Below are 23,033 nucleotides of genomic sequence, written 5' to 3'. Positions count from 1 at the left end.
CCGCGTACATTTCAGATACGTTTAGTCACCTGATACTAGCAACTATAGGGAACCTGATGGACAGCAGAGTGTACGCTGTACAAGGCAATTCTTATCCTAAGAGGAACATGAAAATAAAATTTATTACTCTGTCCAACAGGAATGTGTGAAGTATGGAATATGTTGTGTAACAGATTCACAGCAATCGAAAATTAGATTCGGTTATACACATTCATAAAATGTGGAATTTTTATTGTACACGGATGTGAATGGCCATAACAAATACTAATTAGCGCTGTTGCATTAAAAAAGCATCTGTAGGTATAATACAAGGACATGGAACACCGTTTCTTAAAGTAATAGAATAGTTGATAACTATTTACAATAAATCATTTTATAAAAATATCATTGCGCTGAAGGAATGTGTCATAATACTATAATGTCTGCAAGGCACGTGGTTTCACTTCTTAAATTACACAATGAATCTCAATTTCACTAACTTGGTACAAAATGTTCTTTATATACATTAATGTCATCATCCTTTTATGTACACCAGCAAATATCATTACTTTAAACGCTTGTGTCTCAAACGTCTCTGGGAACTTTTATTAATTTACACGTATTTATTCGGACGTGTTTGACGTATGTGAATATTAGGCAGTCATCAAACTCCACGAAAATGCCTGTCACATACTGGACGTGTCATACGATCATTAATACATCCTAAGTGACTTGTAGGTGGTATCTTCCTCGCATTCGACAAGGCTAAGAAAGATAACTAGAAACTGAATAATTTAAATGTGTCTATGGAGCCACATATTAATACAAATCTGTTGTGCCAACACCAGTAGAAGAATCCGATCCTACTGAGCCATGCCAATAAGGAAAGGCAGCTGTTAAGTCATTTCATCGTGCCTACAATCCGAAACGACAGTCGGCGGTAAAAATGGCCTAACTTGGTTCCCGTTTTAGATCGAGATGCAGACGAGCTGGATTTTGTTTGCTATTGCGGTGCACTGAAATGCGCAGGAATTTTTTTTTTTTTTAGATGTAGTTCGCAAAAGCAGGTTAAAATGCAATGTCATCGAGAATTTGTTTGCACCGCACCGTAAAACAAGATCCACATCAAGTGCGTCTAGATCTAATACGAGAAACAGTATTCCGGCCAAGTTTATCACCGACTGTCATTTCGAAATATAAACACCTCAGCTGAGGATCATTAAGAACTAAAGTCATAAATAGGCCCCACTTAATTAACTCACAAAACATTTATGCTACTTATAGGGGTCAATCACTAAAGAACGTGGGATACTTGATTTAACAAGACAAGTGCGTGACCTGAAAACGTTCAGAACCGCATTAAAATTAGCTTATAATACAAATGTCTCACCCCAAAAAAACAGTGGTATGATTCTTTCACATGCAAAGCAGCGCATCATACCGCGAGACACATTTGAACGATCACCTATTCGGTGTCTAGGAGAGGAATTTTGGTAACGAGAAGGAACAAACTATCGATGTAATACGACCAAAACCACCCCGAAGAAATCAAAATATTGCCAACTTCCTGATGTGTACTTCTTCGCAATGTATGCTCTAGAAGTATTATCGATTTTGTGAGTACAATGTTGAAAACTACAAGTGAGGTTTACAATCATAATTTCACCATCAGACTTCACTCTGTGCTACACAGCAAACTTCCTGTGCCGAAATGCAAGCATAGTACTGTATGCTTGCCAAAAGTCGGGTCATGACGATGACATACGAATATCATCATTTAACAATATAGTTAGTGTGTCGTTTGGTGTGCGGAAGTGATTTATAAAGGAAAAATGTGTCTTTCGTCAGAGGTACATATTGTTCTGTTCCACTCTGTTGTAGCCCCCCTTCTGCACTTTATTGACTGAATTACTGCAACACTACGAGTCCATTAGAGAAAGATAGCTATTCAGAAAGTGTAATTATTTTAAACAGAGGGACATACACGAATAACTGACGCCACTGAAATGTGGACGTTTTTTAGTCCTATTATATCGAGATTTCATTTCTTCGCGCTACCACACTTACCTTGTTATACTTTGAACAGGTGATCATTCAAATGTCTGTCACGATAAGACGCGCCTTTCTGCAAGCGAATGGCTTACACCCATGTTTCTTGGGGTGAGCGATTTATATCCTAAGGACATATTCGTGCGGTTCTGAGCGTTCGACATCACGCACTTCCCTTGTTATCGAATCATTTTACTACGTCGTCTTCTTCTGGACTAGAAGATGTACTTCGGACTGAGAACTAATATGTACCACTACAAGAGCCTGCCGACGGTCCTCAGAGTAGCAACACGCAAGAACAACATTTGGCACGGATAAATTATGTTTTCTCCTCTAACACAGTGTGACAGCGGTCAGCAAACTTTAAATGATCAAATTGCTCTAAGCATTTTGGGGCTTAACGTCTGAGGTCATCAGTCGGCCTAGACTTAGAACTACTTAAACCTAACTCAGCTCAGGACATCACAGACATCCATGCCCGAGGCAGTATTTGAACCTGCGACCGTAGCAGCAGCGCGATTCCGGACTGAAGCGCCTGGAACCGCTCGGCCACAGAGGCCGGCAGCAAACTTTGAACCAAGGATGTCCAACTCGCGGCCCGCGGGCCGTATACGATCCTAAGCAAGCATCTTTGCCGTCCAAAAAGCGAACGTGTATCCATAAAATTCCGATTGTTACGGTAAAATGAATATTTTCGATTTAAAATTGCTGCCACATCTTCGACTGTCTCCTCCCCCCCCCCCCTCTCTCTCTCTCTCTCTCTCTCTCTCTCTTTCCAACGTATTAGTTTTAAGTTTATTATGTGCGGCCTAAAAATACTCTTCTTCCAATGTGGCCCAGTTAGGCTGAATAGAATCTTCAGTGTCCCCTGGGATGGAAGCAAACACTTGTCAGCTGCCTCTTGTATTTGCACCGATGCCTTCGCTCACGACCTTAAGGAACTTGCGTGGTAGTGACTTCAGCATGTCAAATGTCGGATCATTTCTGCTGCAAATTAATGCAAGTGTGTTGGGTCCTTTTAGGAGCGACTTTGATCCCTGCGTTTGGAGGTGGGTATTCCAGTGCGCAACCTACTGTCGGTAAGGCCACGTACCCAAATCGGAGGTCAACGAATCTGCTCAATACTGTGTATAAATATACCCTCTAAAACAGGGCAGTCTCGAATGGGGAGCTTCTAACAAGCATCACACGTCTTCGCATCTGATGCAAAGCACTTCTTGTGAGATGCAGTTCATGTGGGAAGCCTCGTTCTCACGTGAGAGATTCTGTCCACGCACAGCTGCCTAGGTACTCGAGGAATGCGGCACCCAGCCGCAGCCTGTGCTGCGGTGGGACACCCCGGCGGCCTCTCGGCGCACAGTGTGTAGGAACGGACGCGACGGCGACGTCAGGCCCCGCTGCCGGGGCACAGGCGGGCCAGCTATATGGAGAGCGACGGCCTCTTCTTGCGGTCGCCGGAGGCCTTGTTGCTGTTCTTGCCGAAGATGTTGCCGAGCACCTTGCTGACCGAGTTGACGCCCAGCTTGCGGCGGATGGGCAGCGCGCGCAGCAGCTGCACGGAGCGCGCCTCTCGCAGCAGCGACTGGAAGGCCAGCGAGACGCCCGCGAAGTTCTCGGCGGCGCTCACCTCGTAGAACTGGCAGCCGTACTGCAGCGACAGCTCCTGGCCCGCGTCCACGCAGATCTCACTGCAACCACACCGCCCACAACTGACTCAGCTCCAGCGCCACAACAACATAAGGGGAGTTTCATTACTTTACAGGTTGTTTCAGAACTACTTTTACAAAGTTTGGGGACAGACGTCTTGCACCGAAACAGCAAAAGAGGCCATCACATGAAAGAAGTTTACTGCTGTGTTGTGATCCTTCAACTTCTCCCAGCGTATTTCTTGCTCGAATCAGTCCACGGGTGTACTGCCGCTCTATAGTGTCCGACGGGCACAATATTTCGGCTATCAGACATGTCGCCATCGTCAGGTGCGCTGACGAACTGAGCTCCTGAGGGCGGGCGGCTGTCCAAAATCACCTTCCCCCGCGAGGGGTTCTCTCCGCGGTCCATCACGAAATGGACTACCAACATACCAGGGTCTTGGCACAGGCATCTAAATACCGGGACAGCGTCGTTAGAGAGGCTATCGAAATTCGTACCAGCGACGGACTCATCAACAGAGATTGCGGCTATAACCTCAGCAAGGCATGGGAACCAGCACTGAGTCTAATTACAAAGAGGCTCAGCAATAAAAACGAACGAGCAACCAGGCCGGACGAGGCAGTTACACCGGAGCTAACAGAGACGCCGACGCCAGCCTCTCAGCGACCGCCGACGCGTGTGCTGCTGGTTCCGGTGGAGGTTCGAGTCCTCCCTCGGGCATGGGTGTGTGTTTTTGTCCTTAGGATAAAAAAATGGGTCAAATGGTTCTGAGCACTATGGGACATAACTTCTGAGGGCATGAGTCCCCTAAAACTTAGAACTTCTTAAACCTAACTAACATAAGGACACCACACACATCCATGCCCGAGGCTGGATTCGAACCTGCGACCGTAGCGGTCGCTCGGATCCAGACCGTAGCGCCTAGAACCGCACGGCCACTCCGGCCGGCTAGGATAATTTAGGTTAAGTAGTGTGTAAGCTTAGGGACTGACGACCTTAGCAATTGAGTCCCATAAGATTTCACACACATTTGAACATTTGAACCGCCGGACCGCGGAGAGAACCCCTCGCGGGGGAAGGTAATTTAGGACGGCCGCCCACTCTCAGCAGCTCAGTTCGTCAGCGCACCTGACGATGGCGACATGTCTGATCGCCGAAATATTGTGCCCGTCGGGCACTATGGACCGGCAGTACACCCGTGGACTGATTCGAGCAAGTTTACTGTTACCAGACACTGTTTATTTACATCGTTAACGCGTTTCAAAGGTCTAAACCTCCATCATTAAATGGATTTACTTTTGTTAGTATGACATATGTGTGTGTTATGTTACGATTTTGGGAGGAACTTGCGGGACGTCTAATAGAGAAACAAAAGACTATTTCAGAACATGGTTTGGCCTTTTGTTTTTTACTATAAGCGTAACATATAATTAACGGCAAAAAAAAAGTACCGAGTGACCAAAAAGTCAGCATATATTTGAAAACTGAATAAATCACGGAATAATGTAGACAGAGAGGTAAAAATTGACACACGTGCTTGGAATGACATGGAATTTTATTAGAACGAAAAAAATACGAAAGTTCAAAAAATGGAGCTTCATATGATCAGAATAGCAAGAATTAGCATAACGAAGTAAGGCAAAGCAAAGATGATGTTCTTTACAGGAAATGCTCAATATGTCCACCATCATTCCTCAACAATAGCTGTAGTCGAGGAATAATGCTGTGGACAGCACTGTAAAGCATGTCCGGAGTTATGGTGAGGCATTGGCGTCGGATGTTGGCTTGCAGCATCCATAGAGATATCGGTCGATCGTGATACCCTTGCGTCTTCAGGTAACCCCAAAGCCAATAAAGGCACGGACTGAGGTCTGAGGACCTGGGAGGCCAAGCATGACGAAAGTGGCGCGGTTGAGCACACGATCATCACCAAACGACGCGCGCAAAAGATTTTTCATGCGTCTGTCGGACTTTTGTGAACTTTGTTTTTCTTTTCGGTTCTAATAAAACCCCATGTCATTCCAAGCATGTGTGTCAATTTTTACCTCTCTATCTACATTATTCCGTGGTTTATTAAGTTTTCAAATTTATACAAACTTTTTGATCACCCAGTAAATATAACAGAATACCTCCACTCGTCAGGTTCCTATCACTGACGTAGCGTATCACATGTATACTGTCATACTTTGTAAACACAGATGGCGTGTGGAAACTGTTAGGTACAAGGATCACATAGCAAAAGAGAAACGTTCTGACAAAGTACAAAGAATATACATCTTAACAACATTACTACAGAATTAGTTTTGAAGGATTTTGGAGGTCTTTGTATTGTGGTGTTGTTGAATACGTGCATTTGAATAAATATTTCAAGTCGTATATAAATCCGATTTTCTCAAGTTTATACGGCTCAACTTCATACTCGTTTATATAATCAAGTGACATTTGCAAAATATAAGTATAATAATTATGTTGGATACAATGGTAAAATTATTCATAATTAATAATTTTTGTTGGGATCCACAGATAAGAATGGAAGAGCGGAGGTAGAGATGGAGAGGAAGAGTAAGATAAAGAGAGAGAGAGAAGAGTAGAAGGAGTGATTGTATGAGAGCAAACTTTCCAAAGCAGAGGGTTCTTAAGATTATATCTGTTACATCTAATAACTGACTAAAGATTGGGATAATACACTGGTTAATGCTTTAAAATATGCAAACAGATGTATAATTTGTAGGCTGCTATCAGTTAATGTACATATAGCTTCAAGCTGAGAGGTGGTACAAGCTGTTGACGTGATGGTATATTTGTAAATAACGCCAACCCATTTGGTGGTTGTCATGATCACGTAACAAAATATTTATGGTAAATATTTAGATGTGTGTGTGTGTGTGTGTGTGTGTGTGTGTGTGTGTGTGTGTGTGTGTGTGTGTGTGTGTGTGTGTGTTGCACGTAAGCATTGCAACTTTAATGACGCAGACAGTTTCTGAAAACAAAGATTATACTGTTGTTAATATTTTAATTCTTGTCGTTCGAAATGGTTTCAGGTCATATCGATATGCAAACCGCAGCATGTGCTAGCCAATATGTTCCAAAATGCAGGGCATAAAAACAGGTCCTTATCGGTGCTAATATCTCAAACTCTTTTGGGGACAGGAAGGTAGAGCCAAGTGATTTGGATAGTCCATGGGCTAGGGTTCAAAATGGCTCTGAGCACTATGGGACTTAACATCTACGGTCATCAGTCCCCTAGAACTGAGAACTACTTAAACCTAACTAACCTAAAGACATCACACAACACCCAGTCATCACGAGACAAAGGAAATCCCTGACCCCGCCGGGAATCGAACCCGGGAACCCGGGCGTGGGAAGCGAGAACGCTACCGCACGACCACGAGATGCGGACACATGGGCTAGGGGCCATTTGCATATACAACAGAAGGATCGTCTAAGTGTCACTATCCTACAACACAGGTTCAAATTATGAATATTACATATTTCCTACTGCTTAAGCAAATCGAGAAAATCGAGCACATCCGTTGGCTCGTTTTGCATTTGGGATTAGGCTCGATGGAACTTACAGAGGCACCATTTGTTCATGGACGGTACCTCGTAAAACCACATAATACGGAATTATAATACATATACATTTCTGTGGTCATGTTGCTCTAAGGTTTTCTTTTTCTTTTTTTGAAGATACTCAAGAAGCATGCTTACCATAGAGGAACCTGTGACTGTTATTAGACTGCGGTATCTTATCTGAAGGAGGAACAAAAGTTCTATAAGAAATTTCACAAAACCAGCACCAAACAGAGCAAACAATCGATTACTTGTCAACAATTTCCAAAGAGCTGCAAACGTTACCGATGAAACTGATCCTCTCAGACCTCTTATGCCACCGGAGACTGTTCAGTCAATCATAGAACAACCGAAAGAAGTGCGAATTCATCAACTTGTCGTTGCTAAAGAGAAAAGTGCACAACATTCAGGTTCTTGACAAATTAGTCCACGAAGATTACACAGCTCACATAAGCTGCGTGATGCTGTTTGATAGCAGCAGCGCACATCTCGTAGATCACATTTTGATTATTAGAGAGCTCATGTTCCGCATGTGAAGAAAACTTAACAAGTGCAAGTGCTGCATACGGAGTAACAAATAGAGTTGTAAAACTATTGTAGGCTACAACATAGTAAGCATAGACTGTTATCCTTCTCCTAGTAGCTTTTGTCAGTTAAGGTCGTAACCGTATTACCTGTACGTTAGGTGTGTTACATAACTATCAGAGAGTACCTCAATTCTATCAATTTTCTTGGTGTGTTATCAGTGTCTCATTAGATTTCCCTAAAAACCAGAAGCGATTAGCCATCTAGACACTGAGTGAGTGTATATAAAGGGGCACGTGATCTAAAAAATATTTTTGTCCTACATAGTTATCCTCATGTCGGTTACTTAAAAATAAGCTGTATAACGAAACTGAAATTGTCAATCTTTACCACTAGTTCTGGGTTTATTCGCAAATTGTTTTAAATTGTAACGAGAAATAGACGGATATCGTAGCGAAGAAAAGAGAAAAAAAAAGTTGCGCTAAAAAACGCAATTTGCTCAAAACACGATAATATAAAAAAACTAGAAAACGAAAACATATCAAGCATGGCTTCAATTCTTCGTCGAGCTTATATGTAACATGTTCCCGTTATTCATAAGCAATTGCCATGCTTATCAATAGTAACAGGAAACCATTGCCTTTGATCAAGATGGTCAACATGCTACTGAGTACAAAATAACAGTAATTCCATACAGTTGTTTATGTTTGTGCATGTAAGCTGTACTTGCATCAGAAGTAATTGCTGTGGTTACATAAAAGCGCAGAACTTAAGTGATCAACTTATTTTTATTATTATAAAATGGAATTTATATTTCGTAGGGATATAAAATACACAAAAGACTAACACCGAACGATGTACGGTTTTAACTATGTGCAAAATAAAGTAAAGTTGTCGGCTCCCAGTTTGTCTCTCACACATTCCCTTATGTTTCTTTCCCTACCAATCCTACAAATACTACCGTTATTCCTCCAATTTACTATGTAGTTTACGAACTTTGCCAAAACCACCAAATCGTAGCTTTGGCAGAGTGCAGTTTCAGTAACGAGCCTCCTTACGGTAGCCGGCGGATGTGGGCTAGCGGTTCTAGGCGCTTCAGCCTGAAACCACGCGGGCACTACGTTCGCAGTTTCGAATCCTGCCTCGGGCATGAATATGTGTGATGTCCTTAGGTTAGTTAGGTTTAAGTAGTTCTAAGCTCTAAGAGACTGATGACCTCAGATGTTACGTCCCATAGTGCTCAGAGCCATTTGAACCATTTTTTAACCTTACCGTACCACCCAATGGCAGAGAGATACACAAAAAGCGGAAGTAAGGCATGGATTCAAAACGACTACAGTTTATCGACCCTTCAATTTCGCAGAAGGAACTACGAAACATATACATTACTATTCTGGAGCATCTGATAACAAACGTACTTGCGTATTATGTGAATGCATCCATTATGTTTATAAATGGATCTAGACTTTATGGCCACCCTGTAGTGGAAACCCTATCTCTGTAGCGTGCGTTTCGGGGGAAAAAAAAAAATCCTGAGGCGCGCAGTTGTCTGTACAAAAATTGTAGTCGCTTTGTCGTTTGGTCTGGCGGGCCTTAAAACAGATGTTAACAAACCCGACCAGTTCTCGCCGTTCGCGCATGCGCCAGAGCGGCAGCGCCATTTGTAAGTGCAAAGCATAGTTTGATTTATCGCCCGCCGCCTCAGTACAATGGCGTCGTAATTGGAGACGCAAGGCGAGCCGCGACCCGAGTGCGTATGCGCCCGCGCGCTTTGCGAGCGCCCGCACTCGCCCTTGTTAGCGAGCGGGACGTCTCACTCGGCCGCTTTCGCCGCTAGCGCCACTTGTTGCTGCATTCCTGCGCCGTCAAACCCGTGGCCAGAGCGCTGACGGAGAGGGGGGGACGTGGCGCCTGATTTACGAATCATACTCGCCCCAGCGCGACCAATTAAACCGCGCCGTAAATCACGGCAATTCATTTACTTCAAGTCCGCGTTTAACGCGCTGGCTGGCTATCGCCCTCCCAGGCCGACACTTTCTCCTCGTTCCGTTTGGAATTGTTCCGTCACAACGGGAGAGCAACGTTGTGACAATCCGTGCCAGAAACGCACTCGTCCTCCCGCTTTTCGAAATGACGGTGCTCACTCAGATGGCAACGGTACCCCTGTGGCTGTCGCAGTGACGGTAGATCGTGAATAACTCACGCCGAGGTGAGAACGGCCTCGTCCTGGTATTCGAAGGTGACAGTGAAAGACACGCTGGCTCCTGAGAATCGTCCTATCCCAGAATAACTTCAAGCGAGGCAGGTGTGGCTCGCCCAAGTACGTAAAAGTTATTTATTTCCTGCAGCCACTTCGATAAGCACACTGCGATACGTAGTGTTAAATGCCACATAAGGTGTGTTAGAGCATAATTTTGGCTAATTCATCCATTCGTAAGACTTGCCAAATATGAAATACAAAAATGGTTTATTGAGAGCCAGTCACTGCAGCTAAGTAAAGATGTATATGCAGAGTGTAATATCGTGCAGTATGGTATAAACCGGGCGACATATATTGCGTGGTGATCACACAATGTATGCTTGGCCTAACAAATGAAATGACTGAAAATTACACTTCTCGTCCCCTACTGTCTCTCCAGAGCACACCCTTCTAAGAAACCATTGCTTTTCCTGGCCTGGCCTGGCCTGGCTAGTTTTCGCCGGCCTAAGTGGCCAAGCGGGTCTAGGCGCTACAGTCTGGAACAGCGCGACCGCTATGGTCGCAGGTTCGAATCCTGCCTCGGACATAGATGTTTGTGATGTCCTCAGGTTAGTTAAGTTTAAGTAGTTCTAAGTTCTAGGGGACTTATAACCTCAGATGTTAAGTCCCATAGTGCTCAGAACAATTTTTTTGTTTAGTTATCGTGAATGTGGATTTCAGAACCATCTGACCCGATGGAGTGACTAGGCTGTCCCGCTCCTGAACCTTTCTCTTCTTTCCGTCATTGCTTCTCCGATGTATAGATTAAGCTGCAAGGACGGAAGATTGTCATCTAACAGTTCCTCAGAATGATCAGACCATCACGTACCGACATCAAGGAATCGCGACCAGTGTAGAAACGTAAGAACAGACCGCACTTCATTTGCAAATATTTTATTCAAGAGAAACATTAGCGTATGGTTACTGTTAACCATATGGTTAATATATCCTTTTCCGTGACGATTCTGGATAGAACCTGCTCATTTCTGTCTTATCAGTCCGCTGAATTCTCAGCAGTCTGCTGCAACACTACATCACAAAAATTTAGACTCTCTTCTATCCCTATTTATCCACAGTCCATGATTCACTTTTATACAGTGCTGTACTCCAGTCTTCCTCATACTAAGGCGGTATGTAAAAGACTTCCTTTGGTGAGTAAATGTCTCCCCATCTGTGCTAGTTTGGTTTACAGATCCTCCTACCTTCATCCTTAACTGTTTCTTTTTTTTTCTCGCAGCGTAGTGAATTTCCTTCACTGTGTCTGCTACATTGTCCACAATTTTCCTGTCAAGACTGTCAGTGATATTTTCTCTGCCCCTACTTAATATTTTCGTGTACCTTTTATTTACTCTCAATCCACATGTTGTGCATAATACACTCTTCATTCCATAGAAAAATTCCTGTAATTGTTCCTCACTTTGCTATCCTCAATGAATGTCATCAGTGAATCGTATCATAGATGCCCTTTCACTTTTGGGTCGGGGCGGTAATGGCACAAAATGTCATTTTTTTGAAGCAAGACCAAGGTGGAACCACGTCTCTTCTTAGCTGTTATTGGAATTTGAATTCTTCTCCAATTAAACTGTCGCTCCATATGGCGCGATTACCTCTTTGTATTGGGCATCGCCTTAACAGATGTCAAGATATCAGTAAGGAATGTTGCGGCATCGCAGGTTTCATGTAGTTCAGACGTACTCAATTTCCGAAATGGAGTGGAGCCGGTCGTTAATGATTGCCCTGAAGAAGTAGTTGCAAATGAAAAGCAGTCTGTTCTACAATTTTCTGCGTTGCTGTCGATTCCTTCGTGTCGGTATATATATATATATATATTACAAAAAGGTACGGCCAAACTTTCAGGAAACATTCCTCACACACAAAGAAAGGAAATATGTTAGGTGGACATGTGTCCGGAAACGCTTACTTTCCATGTTGGAGCTCATTTTATTACTTCTCTTCAAATCACATTAATCATGGAATGGAAACATACAGCAACAGAACGTACCAGCGTGACTTCAAACACTTTGTTACGGAAAATGTTCAAAATGTCCTCTGTTAGTGAGGATACGTGCATCCACCCTCCGTCGCATGGAATCCCTGATGCGCTAATGCAGCCCTGGAGAATGGCGTATTGTATCACAGCCGTCCACAATACGAGCACGAAGAGTCTCTACATTTGGGGTTGAGGTCAGGAGCGCGTGGAGGCCATGGAATTGGTCCGCCTCTACCAATCCATCGGTCACCGAATCTGTTGTTGAGAAGCGTACGAACACTTCGACTGAAATGTGCAGGAGCTCCATCGTGCATGAACCGTATGTTGTGTCGTACTTGTAAAGGAACATGTTCTAGCAGCACAGGTAGAGTATCCCGTATGAAATCATGATAACGTGCTCCATTCAGCGTAGGTGGACGAAACTAAAATGAGCTCTAACATGGAAATTAAGCGTTTCCGGATACATGTCCACATAACATCTTTTCTTTATTTGTGTGTGAGGAATTTTTCCTTAAAGTTTGGCCGTACATTTTCATGTCGCCCTAATATAACCAAACTACTATACGACACCTGATTCAATTACGTTGTTAAATTCTGAAACGTTTATGCTACTTGAACCCCAAAAATAGCATCTTAAGCGTTAAACTATGCGAACACAAGTCAGAGGAAGTGCATCTCAGCAGAGCTACTACGTTTTTCACCAGCCGCATCACATTTCTCATTAACCGCAATAAAGTGTTTTCTCGAGCTTAAATTTCCGTGACTACGAGCAATAAAAAATTCTGAAACGTTTTCTCTCATCCCCTGACAGCGACTCATGTGTGTTACTTTATTTGTTGTACAGAACTTAGTAAACTTTCTTTTCGTCATTATGTAACAGTCCATTTACAGAGGCGAAATAAATAAATAAATCTTTGGAAAACATTGTACACTTTTCTTCTATTGTTTCTCGCAAGAGTAATTATAGCACTTGCCTCATACGTGAAAATTACTAACCTTTTTGATGTAATGTAACTGGAAGGCAACTCAGCAGTACAAGGAATAGAATTTGACCCAAACTTGAAACTTTTGGAAACTCCATTCGCAAATTTTATACCAGTCACTAAAAGCTTATATTCTCTAAACACTGTAGTCTCTCCGCATGTGTTTTGTTACATTTCTCTTTAAAACTGCAATAGTCATTAATCAATTTATTATTAGTTGTATGCACTGAAAGGAAGTGTTAACACACCGGCTGTTACTGTGTTAGTCGACAATTATTGTTTACTACATATTTCCATGATACGTAACTGAGGAGAATCGAAACGGGCTTTTGGAGCTACCCTGGCGCACCTAAGAGTCGTATTACCTGTTACAACGTTGCTGTTGTATCAACATATCCACCATGCGAAATTAATATCGAAGCAGCCACGGCAGTTTGGAGGCTAATTTGAATAAATTTCACTCCATGACTAATCTTCCGCGAACCAACTTTGTGGCATTTCAGCGCATTTGTTAATTATAGCTTCTATTCTGTATAGTATAAAGCTGCAGATTCACCGCTAAATGCCATTTCTCTCTCTAGAGGAAGACACATTACCTTGCTCTAAAGCTGTTTCATCCGGTGCAATTCTTGCCCAGAGGCCTACAGAGTAATTTATTCAAGCCGTCTTACTCTTTTCTCTAACATAAATTTTCATCTTGGCGGCACAGAAAAAGAAATGTGCGCAATCTCGTATTTCATCCATGACTCGCCGTTCCCTTCTTGTTCCAGTCAAACGCGGTTACCTGGCTGCGTGCCGAAGAGCCACTCGAGTGAAACGTTTCTTGTTGGTTGCGTGCAGTGCAAGAGCTGCAAACCAAAGGAGCTTTCTGACTCTAGGCACGCGTTCTCTTTCAGTTTTGTTCAAGCCCTAGCTGTAACATGCTCATTTGATTTTCATTACAAACTGACTTGTATTAACGTTTTGCTATAAGTACATACAAAGCTTCATTCTTGTACCGTTTCCGTTTCTTGATGTTGCGCATTTGTGCGACTCCCTCACTCTGACTGCACAAACCCCTCACAAATCGCAAAAAAATATTTAACGCGTGATAACATCTTCTCTATGGCATGTGATACACAGATTTATAAAGTTTTAGGACTTCACTCAGATCTGCTAATGTGCCATCAAAATTTATCAGCCCGCATCTCGTGGTCGTGCAGTAGCGTTCTCGCTTCCCACGCCCGGGTTCGATTCCCGGCGGGGTCAGAGATTTTCTCTGCCTCGTGATGCCTGGGTGTTGTGTGATGTCCTTAGGTTAGTTAGGTTTAAGTAGTTCTAAGTTCTAGGGGACTGATGACCATAGATGTTAAGTCCCATAGTGCTCAGAGCCATTTTTTGAAAATTTATCAGAAATAGAGGCTTTCCTGACAAACTTCGAGGCGTAGCGCCGTATACCGATCCTGCCTTGGAGGCGGTTAAGTGGGAGATGAGTTTTAGAGCTGGACGGTGATGCGAAACTGGACGAGCACGTAGTTTATGTATCAGCCGATAGAGGACAATATTAGATAGGGGACTGATTTACTTTCGATTCTGCCCACTAGAGTGCACTAAAGTAATAGAATGTATTTTCATAAACTGTTCTAGTATATTCATAAGGTGGTATTATGTCTTTTTGTGTATGTGAAATGTTATAAATGTGTTTTACCAGTATGAATGATGCGTGAATGTGGTTTAAGGTTAATATGAAGATAATTGTTTAACTAGTTATGCAGTGGGATTTAATTTGGGAATAATTCGAAGAAGTATGGATGTGGACAAAACGGATTTTTGTAGAATAGATTTGTAATTTAGGTTTACGGTAAAGGGAAAGTTAATTCACGTATAAATAACAATAGTAAATAACTTTATGCATAAACAAAACTTCAGTATATTAGATAATTACGTCGGTAAAAAGTGCAGTCGTTAGGTTTACTATTTTTCGATTGGTTATTGGTGAAAAGCGCGGACTGACGCAGGAGAATGTTGTTATGCTATTGGCTGTTGAGTAAACTGACCATTGGTAAAGTAATATTCTTCGCGCGCCTTTCTCTGTTGGTAAAGAAGACTTAGAGTATTCTAGAGAAGAGTCGGAGCCTAGCCATGAAACAGTTCGGACGTGTATAGTAGTAGTTCCGAGGAAAATGATAAGTTCCGGATCTAGCAGTGTTTAATACATCAAAAGTGTGGTAAAGTGACGGCATAATTATTCCGATGGGTGTGTAGAAATTTCGGAATTTTTAATTGAATTTTGTGACGAGAAAAGATATATATTCCGCGTGGCGTATTGAGCAGGTCGGTGACTAAAAACTGTGACTGCATTAGGTACCGACAGCTTTAATATTTGGAGTGCATTTTCAACCAAAAACAATACGTATTTTTGTAGCTATTGCGTTTTCGGGAAATGCAACACCATGAACTTGCTAACGTGAGTGAAAGGGATTGTGAGTGACTGTGTTAAGACTGGCACGGGCTTGGCAGTGATACTTGTTCACCTAAGTTTCAGAATATATTAATAAAGGACAAAGTTTCCAACCTTTCATTTCGTGTGAAAATTTTCTCTCGAAACGTAGATTAGTGACTTTAATTGCAGCCTGGGTCACGTCGAAGTACAGTAGGTTTCGCTCGGCTTCCCTACTGATGATCTGCTGAGACAATGTTCACAGGTAGGTGCAGGTTCGTCGTAAAAGGGACGGAAGGAACCGCGCCGCCACAACTTGACTTCCAGTATCTCGCAGATATAAAACACAGGGCTTTCAATTAGAAGAATGATTGGTACGAAACGAAAAAAGATGCATTGAATCATGTTAATTCTCGACGAGAGGTATCTTGAGCACCCACCAAACATAGGCAAGAACCGTTTTCTATTATGTGAATGATTACTTGCAACAAAAATTGCTGAACGCTATGGGAGGAAACCGTAGAGTCATCATTTGCATCATAAGTTTATGGTGTATTATTATCCAATAAAATTTCTACTCCTATTTTTCTGTCCCTCATTTATTATATGTTCCTTTGGAATTGTTGAATTTCATGAAATCAAATCGTATCGTTTCTTCTTATTGCCGCTTGAAGTCTTTAAGTTTATTGTAAACACTTAATATACAGATAGTTCCAAAGTCTTCGAGACAAATGTCTAGAGTTAGTAGTTCACTTCACGGGGAACAACTCTTGCTAGAAAGAAAATATTTGCTGACACTTTCCAGTGACGTTAGGTGGCGTTTCAGTATGGTTATGCCCCTGAGAGGCGTCAGGGCGTAGGGAGTTTGCGGCATTCATATGTAGTGTGTGTTGCCTACCATCCAGTCACTGCTGTGCGAGGAAGGCTTTAAACCGAACAAAATTGGAGTTCCCGATTGGTCTCCTTCTTCACTTAAAGACGTCCATTCTCATAGCTTTCTTTTTAAATATTACCATCAATTTACAGGGGTAGGTAGTATGCAGCAGGCCTGGTTAGCAGATACTGTTAGTTCTTTGAAATCGTCGTCCTCGGGACACCGAATTCAATAATAATACACATAGCGTTGTCGGGAATATCAGTGTACATTGTGTGTCTAACAACAGTTGTTCCCCAAGACGTGATGTATCACCCCTGAAATCTAGTCCCAAAAATTTTTAAACAGCATAGGTACAGAGCGTCCCAAGAGGACTCGTGAAGTTCAGAAACGTGACAGAAACGATACTTCGAATCAAAAAAGTCCAGCAAACATGGGCCCTATGGTGTGTGTCTTAAAAGGTGTAGCACTTCACCATCTATGATAGTGTGTAACAAACCTGTTCTACTGCAAACTCTTTGCTTTCTATATTTTGAGGGGTGATAGTATGGGCCAAAAGGAGAAAGAAAAGTCCAGTAAACGTGGGCTCTAAACAGCATCCCTTAAGATCTATGAGCACTTCTTCAGTACAATAGGTGTGTTTCACAGCAGTGAAGGTTAACAAGTCCTCATAGCTTTTAAGGCATGCATTATAGAGCCCATGTTTTCTGGACTTTCTTTCCCTCTTTGGTCCATGCTACCACCTCTCAAAATATGGAAAGCAAAGAGCTTACAGTAGAACAGATATTTTTCACAGCATCAAAGTGGTGAAGTGCTCATAGCTCTTAAGACACGAATTATAGAGCCTATGTTTGTTAGTCTATTTTACTTCGAATGATCGTTCCTCTCGTATGCCTGAATATTGACCATTCCTCCTGGGAATACTTGTATATATATTCTAATATCTAACTGATATTTATTTGACGACATCCATACGATATTGTATCGTACCTTAGATGAAAAAATCAAAGAAAATGCAGAAATATAAAATGAAGTGCGATATGAATCTTGGTGCGAATGCCATATGTCTGACAGACGGGGTCTTTTGTTAATTTCGGTGTGTCTTGGAACGAATAAAAGGCTGACTTCTAGTTATTTTCCGACTTGTACAGAAATATCAAAGTTTCTTCTGTTTTTTTTTTTTTTTTTTCAATCGAGTTCTTGAGCTTAGGTAAAATTGCCCGGAATCCCCCGGAAACAGATAAATATCCATGGAAAATCGAACCTACTGCAGTATTCAGTATGGCTAGGCATGTTTTTATTTCCAGGTAAGTTACTTTCCTAAGGTCTTCAACCATGCCAAGTACAGTATCGATACTTTTTGGAACGACAACCCAACTTGGAGCCGGCCGCTGTGGTCAAGTGGTTCTAGGCGCTTCAGTCCGGAACCGCGCTGCTGCTATGGTCGCAGGTTCGAATCCTGCCTCGGGCATGGAAGTGTGTGATGTACTTAGGTTCAAGTAGTTCTAAGTCTAGGGGACTGATGACCTCAGATGTTAAGTCCCATAGTGCTTAGAGCCATTTGAACCATTTGAATCGAACTTGCTGAACTTCATATTATGTATCAGGGACGGAAGAGCGACCAGGAAGTAAATCTGGAAAGAAATTGTAGACTGTCTTCCGTGAGGGTGAACGAATACTAAAAGTGAAACGAAGTGATTTGTATCACTGTTGTTGAGTTGCACGTTTAAGAAAACGGTAAGAGTTCATTCAACGAAAACATTCATGAGAAATTTCTGGTTTCTGCGAGACTGTTTGCTTAAACAGTGATTTTTAATAGACTGCGGAGCTAAATGATAAACAGTCATTGTTCTAACAATAACAAATGAAAAATTTTAAAACCATAGTAACGGCACATGTTAACAGCGGTATAATAGTGAGCATTTATTTCTTAAATCCTAAACAATAAGCAGCGTTCCTCCTGTGTAACCAAAGGTAGTAGAACACTGGTGTACTGAAAGCAATCTGCGGGTTGACACTTTCTGTCAGATTAAAACTCTGTGCTGGATGAGGACTCGAATCCGAAACCCTGCCTTTCGCGAGCATATGCTATTGCCGGCTGAGCTATCCGGGCACGTCTCCGGCCCTCATCTCCCACTTTTCGAACTTTAAGTCACTTCTCCTGCAGCCTTGCGGTACAGCACTCCTCGAATACTGGATGCAGCAAAGTGTTGGCTCTGCATTTTCTTACGAAAGGTAAAGTTCACAGGCCGGATTCCCGATCCAGCGCACAGATTTAATCGGTCAGGTAATTTCAAAACATCTCGCTCTCCACCGAAGAATGAAAAATTGAGTCCAGAATCTTGGGGGTACTAACAGCTTTATCTTCAGTGAGAGTCAAAGAAGAGTGGCCCATGGCTTCGTTTGGTGTACGCCACAAAGAACTTTACTGTTGTAATTCCGATAGTACAGGTTCCAGAAAGAAGGTCAAAAAACATACCACTTCCTCTCGTACGTTCCTCGAAAGGAGATGACAGCACAAGCTTATAAACCAGCTCAGCGATTGGGAAAAGAAGGAGTACTAGCTATTGTTGAGTATAAAGGCTGATTTTCGTAAATCGGAACTAACTGCATCGTATCATGGACATTTTGGTAGAAATACGTTCCAAGTGAAATTCACCCACTTGAACATGGAGATGAAAGGTCTTTGACAGCGACCTCAGTACGAGAACTAGGCAGGAGGGCCTCCAGCAAAGGGTTAGCAGACGATCCCGTGGAGCGTTCTGCTTGACAACTGCCACTATCCATGTCACCTACAACGAGTGCAGACCGTATTACCCAAGGTCTGCCACCTGCGGCGACCGTTTTGTCGCTGGTCGGACAGACAGACCACCATGGTGGTGGGTTTCTGTTATTTATTCATCCTGTTCACGTATATGACCGCTTTAACGACGCACACTATTGTCAACCTTGGCAATATCCACCTATGGGCTAGGGAGAGCCCCATGGCATAATCCCAGTGAACAGTCACCATCGGTTCAGCCTCAACGTGTGGGTGCACGTCATTTGTGACTGCTTTGTGGGGCCAGTCATCGTTCCACAACGTAACATGGGCGAGGTATATCTGCAGTTCCTGTGGGTAAGCCAGCTTCTCCTACTGGAAGGCTTGCCTCTGGTGATGCGAAAGGTAATGTGGCTACTACACGATGGTGCTACAGCTCACTGCCAACTCGAGTGTAGAGCTCAAACAAGTACAGACAGAACTTCCCCACTACGCTGATGTGTAGTTTAAATCACTAAAAACTACACTGATGTTGTTGTGGTCTTCAGTCCAGAGACTGGTTTGATGCAGGTCTCCATGCTACTCTATCCTGTGCGAGCTTCTTCATGTCCCAGTACCTACTGCAACCTACATCTTTCTGAATCTCTTTAGTGTATTCATCTCTTGGTCTCCCTCTATGATTTTTACCCTCCACGCTGCCCTCCAATACTAAATTGGTGGTCCCGTGATGCCTCAGAATATATCCTACCAACCGATCCCTTCTTCTAGTCAAGTTGTGCCACAAATTTCTCTTCTCTCCAATTCTATTCAATACCTCCTCATTAGTTATGTCATCTACCCATCTAACCTTCAGCATTCTTCTGTAGCACTACATTTCGAAAGCTTCCATTCTCTTCTTGTCTAAACTATTTATCGTCCATGTTTCACTTCCATACATGGCTACACTCCATACAATTACTTCCTGAAGGTGGCAGGGGTAAAATACAGAGAGCCGGTAAACCAGATGGCAGTTATAAGAGTCGAGGGGCATAGGTGGAAGCAGTATTTGGGAAGGGAGTGAGACAGGGTTGTAGCCCATCCACGATGTTATTCAATCTGTATATTGAGCAAGCAGTAAGGGAAACAAAAGAAAAATTTGGAGTAGGAAATAAAATCTATGGAGAAGAAATAAAAACTTAGGTGTTCGCCGATGACATTGTAATTCTATGAGAGACAGCAAAGGACCTGAAAGAGCAGCTGAACGGAATGGACTGTGTCTTGAAAGGAGGATATAAGATGAACATCAACAAAAGCAAAACGAGGATAATGGGATGTAGTCGAATTAAGTCGGGTGATGCTGAGGGAATTAGATTAGGAAGTTACAGACTTGAAGCAGTAAAGGAGTTTTGTTATTTGGGGAGCAAAATAACTGATGATGGTCGAAGTAGAGAGGATATCAAATGTGGACTGCTAATGGCAAGGAATGCATTTCTGAAGAAAAATACACTGACGGGAAAAAGTCGCAGCAGGAAGGAGTTGTGCGACATAAACGAAAGTTATTAGGCGTGTTTCTACACCTGAAAAATGATGTCTATTAAAATTTTGCGCCAGTCGCATGCGTGGCGCTAGCAGCACCACTAAGAGGAAGCAAACAGCGTTTGTTTTAAATACACGCTGTAACGGTCGTGAGCGTTAGTTACCTCTGAGACAGGACGTGGTGAATTCATGTTGGTTAAGAATGCCCTTAAAGGCGCCATTGTCAAACCCTCGCCGAGCTTGAACGCGGTCGTGTAATGGGGCTGGATGTTCCTTCTGCGGTTTTGCAGGAAGAATTGGTAGACACTATAGACATTTTCTGGTAGCGCTGGTGAAGAGAACGTTCGATCGCAAGAAGACTGGGCTCCGGACGGCCACGTGGCGCTACTGAGAATGAAGACTATCAATTTCAGCGTATGACTGTGGCGCAACGTACAATCTCAGCAGCAGTTACCACCACTACGTCACAACGAAGTGTTGCAGAATGGTTGCTTCAACGCCAACTCCAAACCAGACGCCCCGTAACGCTAATTCAGCTTACCCCACAACATCGCCATTTGCGACTTCAGTTGTGTCAAGTGAGGGCTCGTTGGAGAACGGGGTGGAGGGCTGCTGACGAAAGCTCTGTCTCAGTGCGAGTGATGGCCGTGTGTTGCTCCGTGTGCTAGATACACTGGACCTACACCTGGAGTTCCAGTTATGGTCTGGGGCGCGATTTCGTATGACAGCATGAGTACTCTCGTGGTTAACCCACGCAACCTGACTGAAACTCTGTACGCCAGTCTCATGAATCGACCTACTGTGCTGCCATTCATGAACAGCAGTCGAGATGGTGCTTTCCAACAGGATAACGCTTGCTCACATACCGCTGTTGTAACCGAACATGCTTTACAGAGTGTCGACATGTTGCCTAGCCCTACTCGATCACCAGATCTATCTCCAATCGAGCACTATGGGACGTCATGGGACGACGACAACAGCGACCCTGTATTGACGGACCAAGTGCAACAGGCATGGACCTCACCCCACAAACTGGCATCCGGTACCTTTACAATGCAACGCATGTACGTTTGCAATGTTGCAGTCAACATTCTGGCACCTAAACCGGTTATTAATATACCAGTATTTCACACTTAAATAGCTTATCCCGTACTTACGTAAATCTGCGATCTTGCAATGTTAGTCACTTAAATATATTACCTAAACAAATGTATTCCCGAAATTTCGTTACGTTATAGTAATTATTTTGTAGTTTCCTGCAGCTCGTATTCACGTAGCGAGGTTACAGACACGCGTTCGTTGGCAAAAATACATGTTCAATTTCGGAGGTACGCATAAAATATCATCCGAAATTGTGCTAAACGCATTCACTGAAAATTATTTAGAGCAGTTAGTTCATGAGCCCACGCGACTAGTAAGCAGTTGTGAAAACACACTTGACCTCTTAGTAACAAATACTAATGAGTTGTTAACGAGCATCAAATCCGATACAGGGATTAGTGAACACAGGGTTGACGTAGCGAGATTGAATACTGTAATCCCCAAATCCTCGAAAAATGAGCGAAAAATATACCTATTCAAAAAGCAGATAAAAATTCACTTGACGACTTCCTGGGAGACAATCTCCACTCATTCCAGTGTAGACGAGATCTGGCGTGGATTCAAAGAAATGATATGGGCAGCAATTGAGAGATTTATATCAAATAAATTAACAAGTGACGGACCTGGTCCTCCTTGGTACTCAAAACGGGTTAGAACACTCTTGCAGAAACAACGAAACAAAAATGGCAAATTTAGACAGGCCCACAATCCCCAAGATTGGCGATCATTTAGACAAGCACTAAATTTAGCGCGGACTTCAATGCGAGATACTTACAACAGTTTCCACAACGAAACTATCTCGAAACCTGGCAGAAAATCCAAAGAGATTCTAGTCGTATGTGAAGTATGTTAGCGGCAAGAAATAACAATGCCTTCTCTGCGGGATAGCAATGGAGATACTATCGAAGACAGTGCTGCCAAAGCAGAGTTACTAAACACAGCCTTCCGAAATGCCTTCACAAAAGAAAACGAAGTAAATATTCCAGAATTCAAATCGAGAACAGCTGCCAACATGAGTATGGTTCAAATGACTCAGAGCACTATGGCACTTAACGGCTAAGGTCATCAGTCCCCTAGAAGTACTTAAACCAAACTAACCTAAGAACATCACACTCTGCCATGCCCGAGGCAGGATTCGAACCTGCGACCGTAGCGGTCGAGCGGTTCCAGACTCAACATGGGTAATGTAGAAGTAAATATCCTCGGAGTAGTGAAGTAACTTACTTAATAAAAGCAAGTCTTCTGATCCAGACTGTATACCAATTATGTTCCCTTCGGAGTATGCTGATGCACTAGCTCCATACTTAACAATCATATGCAAGCGATTGCTAGACGAAAGATCCGTACCCAAAGACTGGAAAATTGCGCAGGTCAC

At 42.9% G+C, this 23,033-nt stretch overlaps 1 protein-coding gene across 2 annotated transcripts in view; it reads right to left on the bottom strand.

Annotated features, from left to right (window-relative positions):
* Window positions 1-2,563: 2,563 nt before the first annotated feature.
* LOC126281023 (ras-related and estrogen-regulated growth inhibitor-like) overlaps window positions 2,564-23,033 on the bottom strand; it is a 557,894-nt gene continuing 537,424 nt past the window's right edge. For both annotated transcript variants that reach the window (XM_049979811.1, XM_049979809.1), the window contains one exon: window positions 2,564-3,716. In XM_049979811.1, the coding sequence (XP_049835768.1) occupies window positions 3,449-3,716 (268 nt within the window). In that variant the 3' untranslated portion in view covers window positions 2,564-3,448. The remainder of the gene's footprint in view (window positions 3,717-23,033) is intronic.

The sequence above is a fragment of the Schistocerca gregaria genome, chromosome 1 (assembly GCF_023897955.1).
Source record: "Schistocerca gregaria isolate iqSchGreg1 chromosome 1, iqSchGreg1.2, whole genome shotgun sequence".
NCBI classification, from domain to species: Eukaryota; Metazoa; Arthropoda; class Insecta; order Orthoptera; family Acrididae; genus Schistocerca; species Schistocerca gregaria.
The sequence above is the reverse complement of the archived record's forward strand: the minus strand, read 5'-3'. Positions and strand labels throughout refer to the sequence as shown.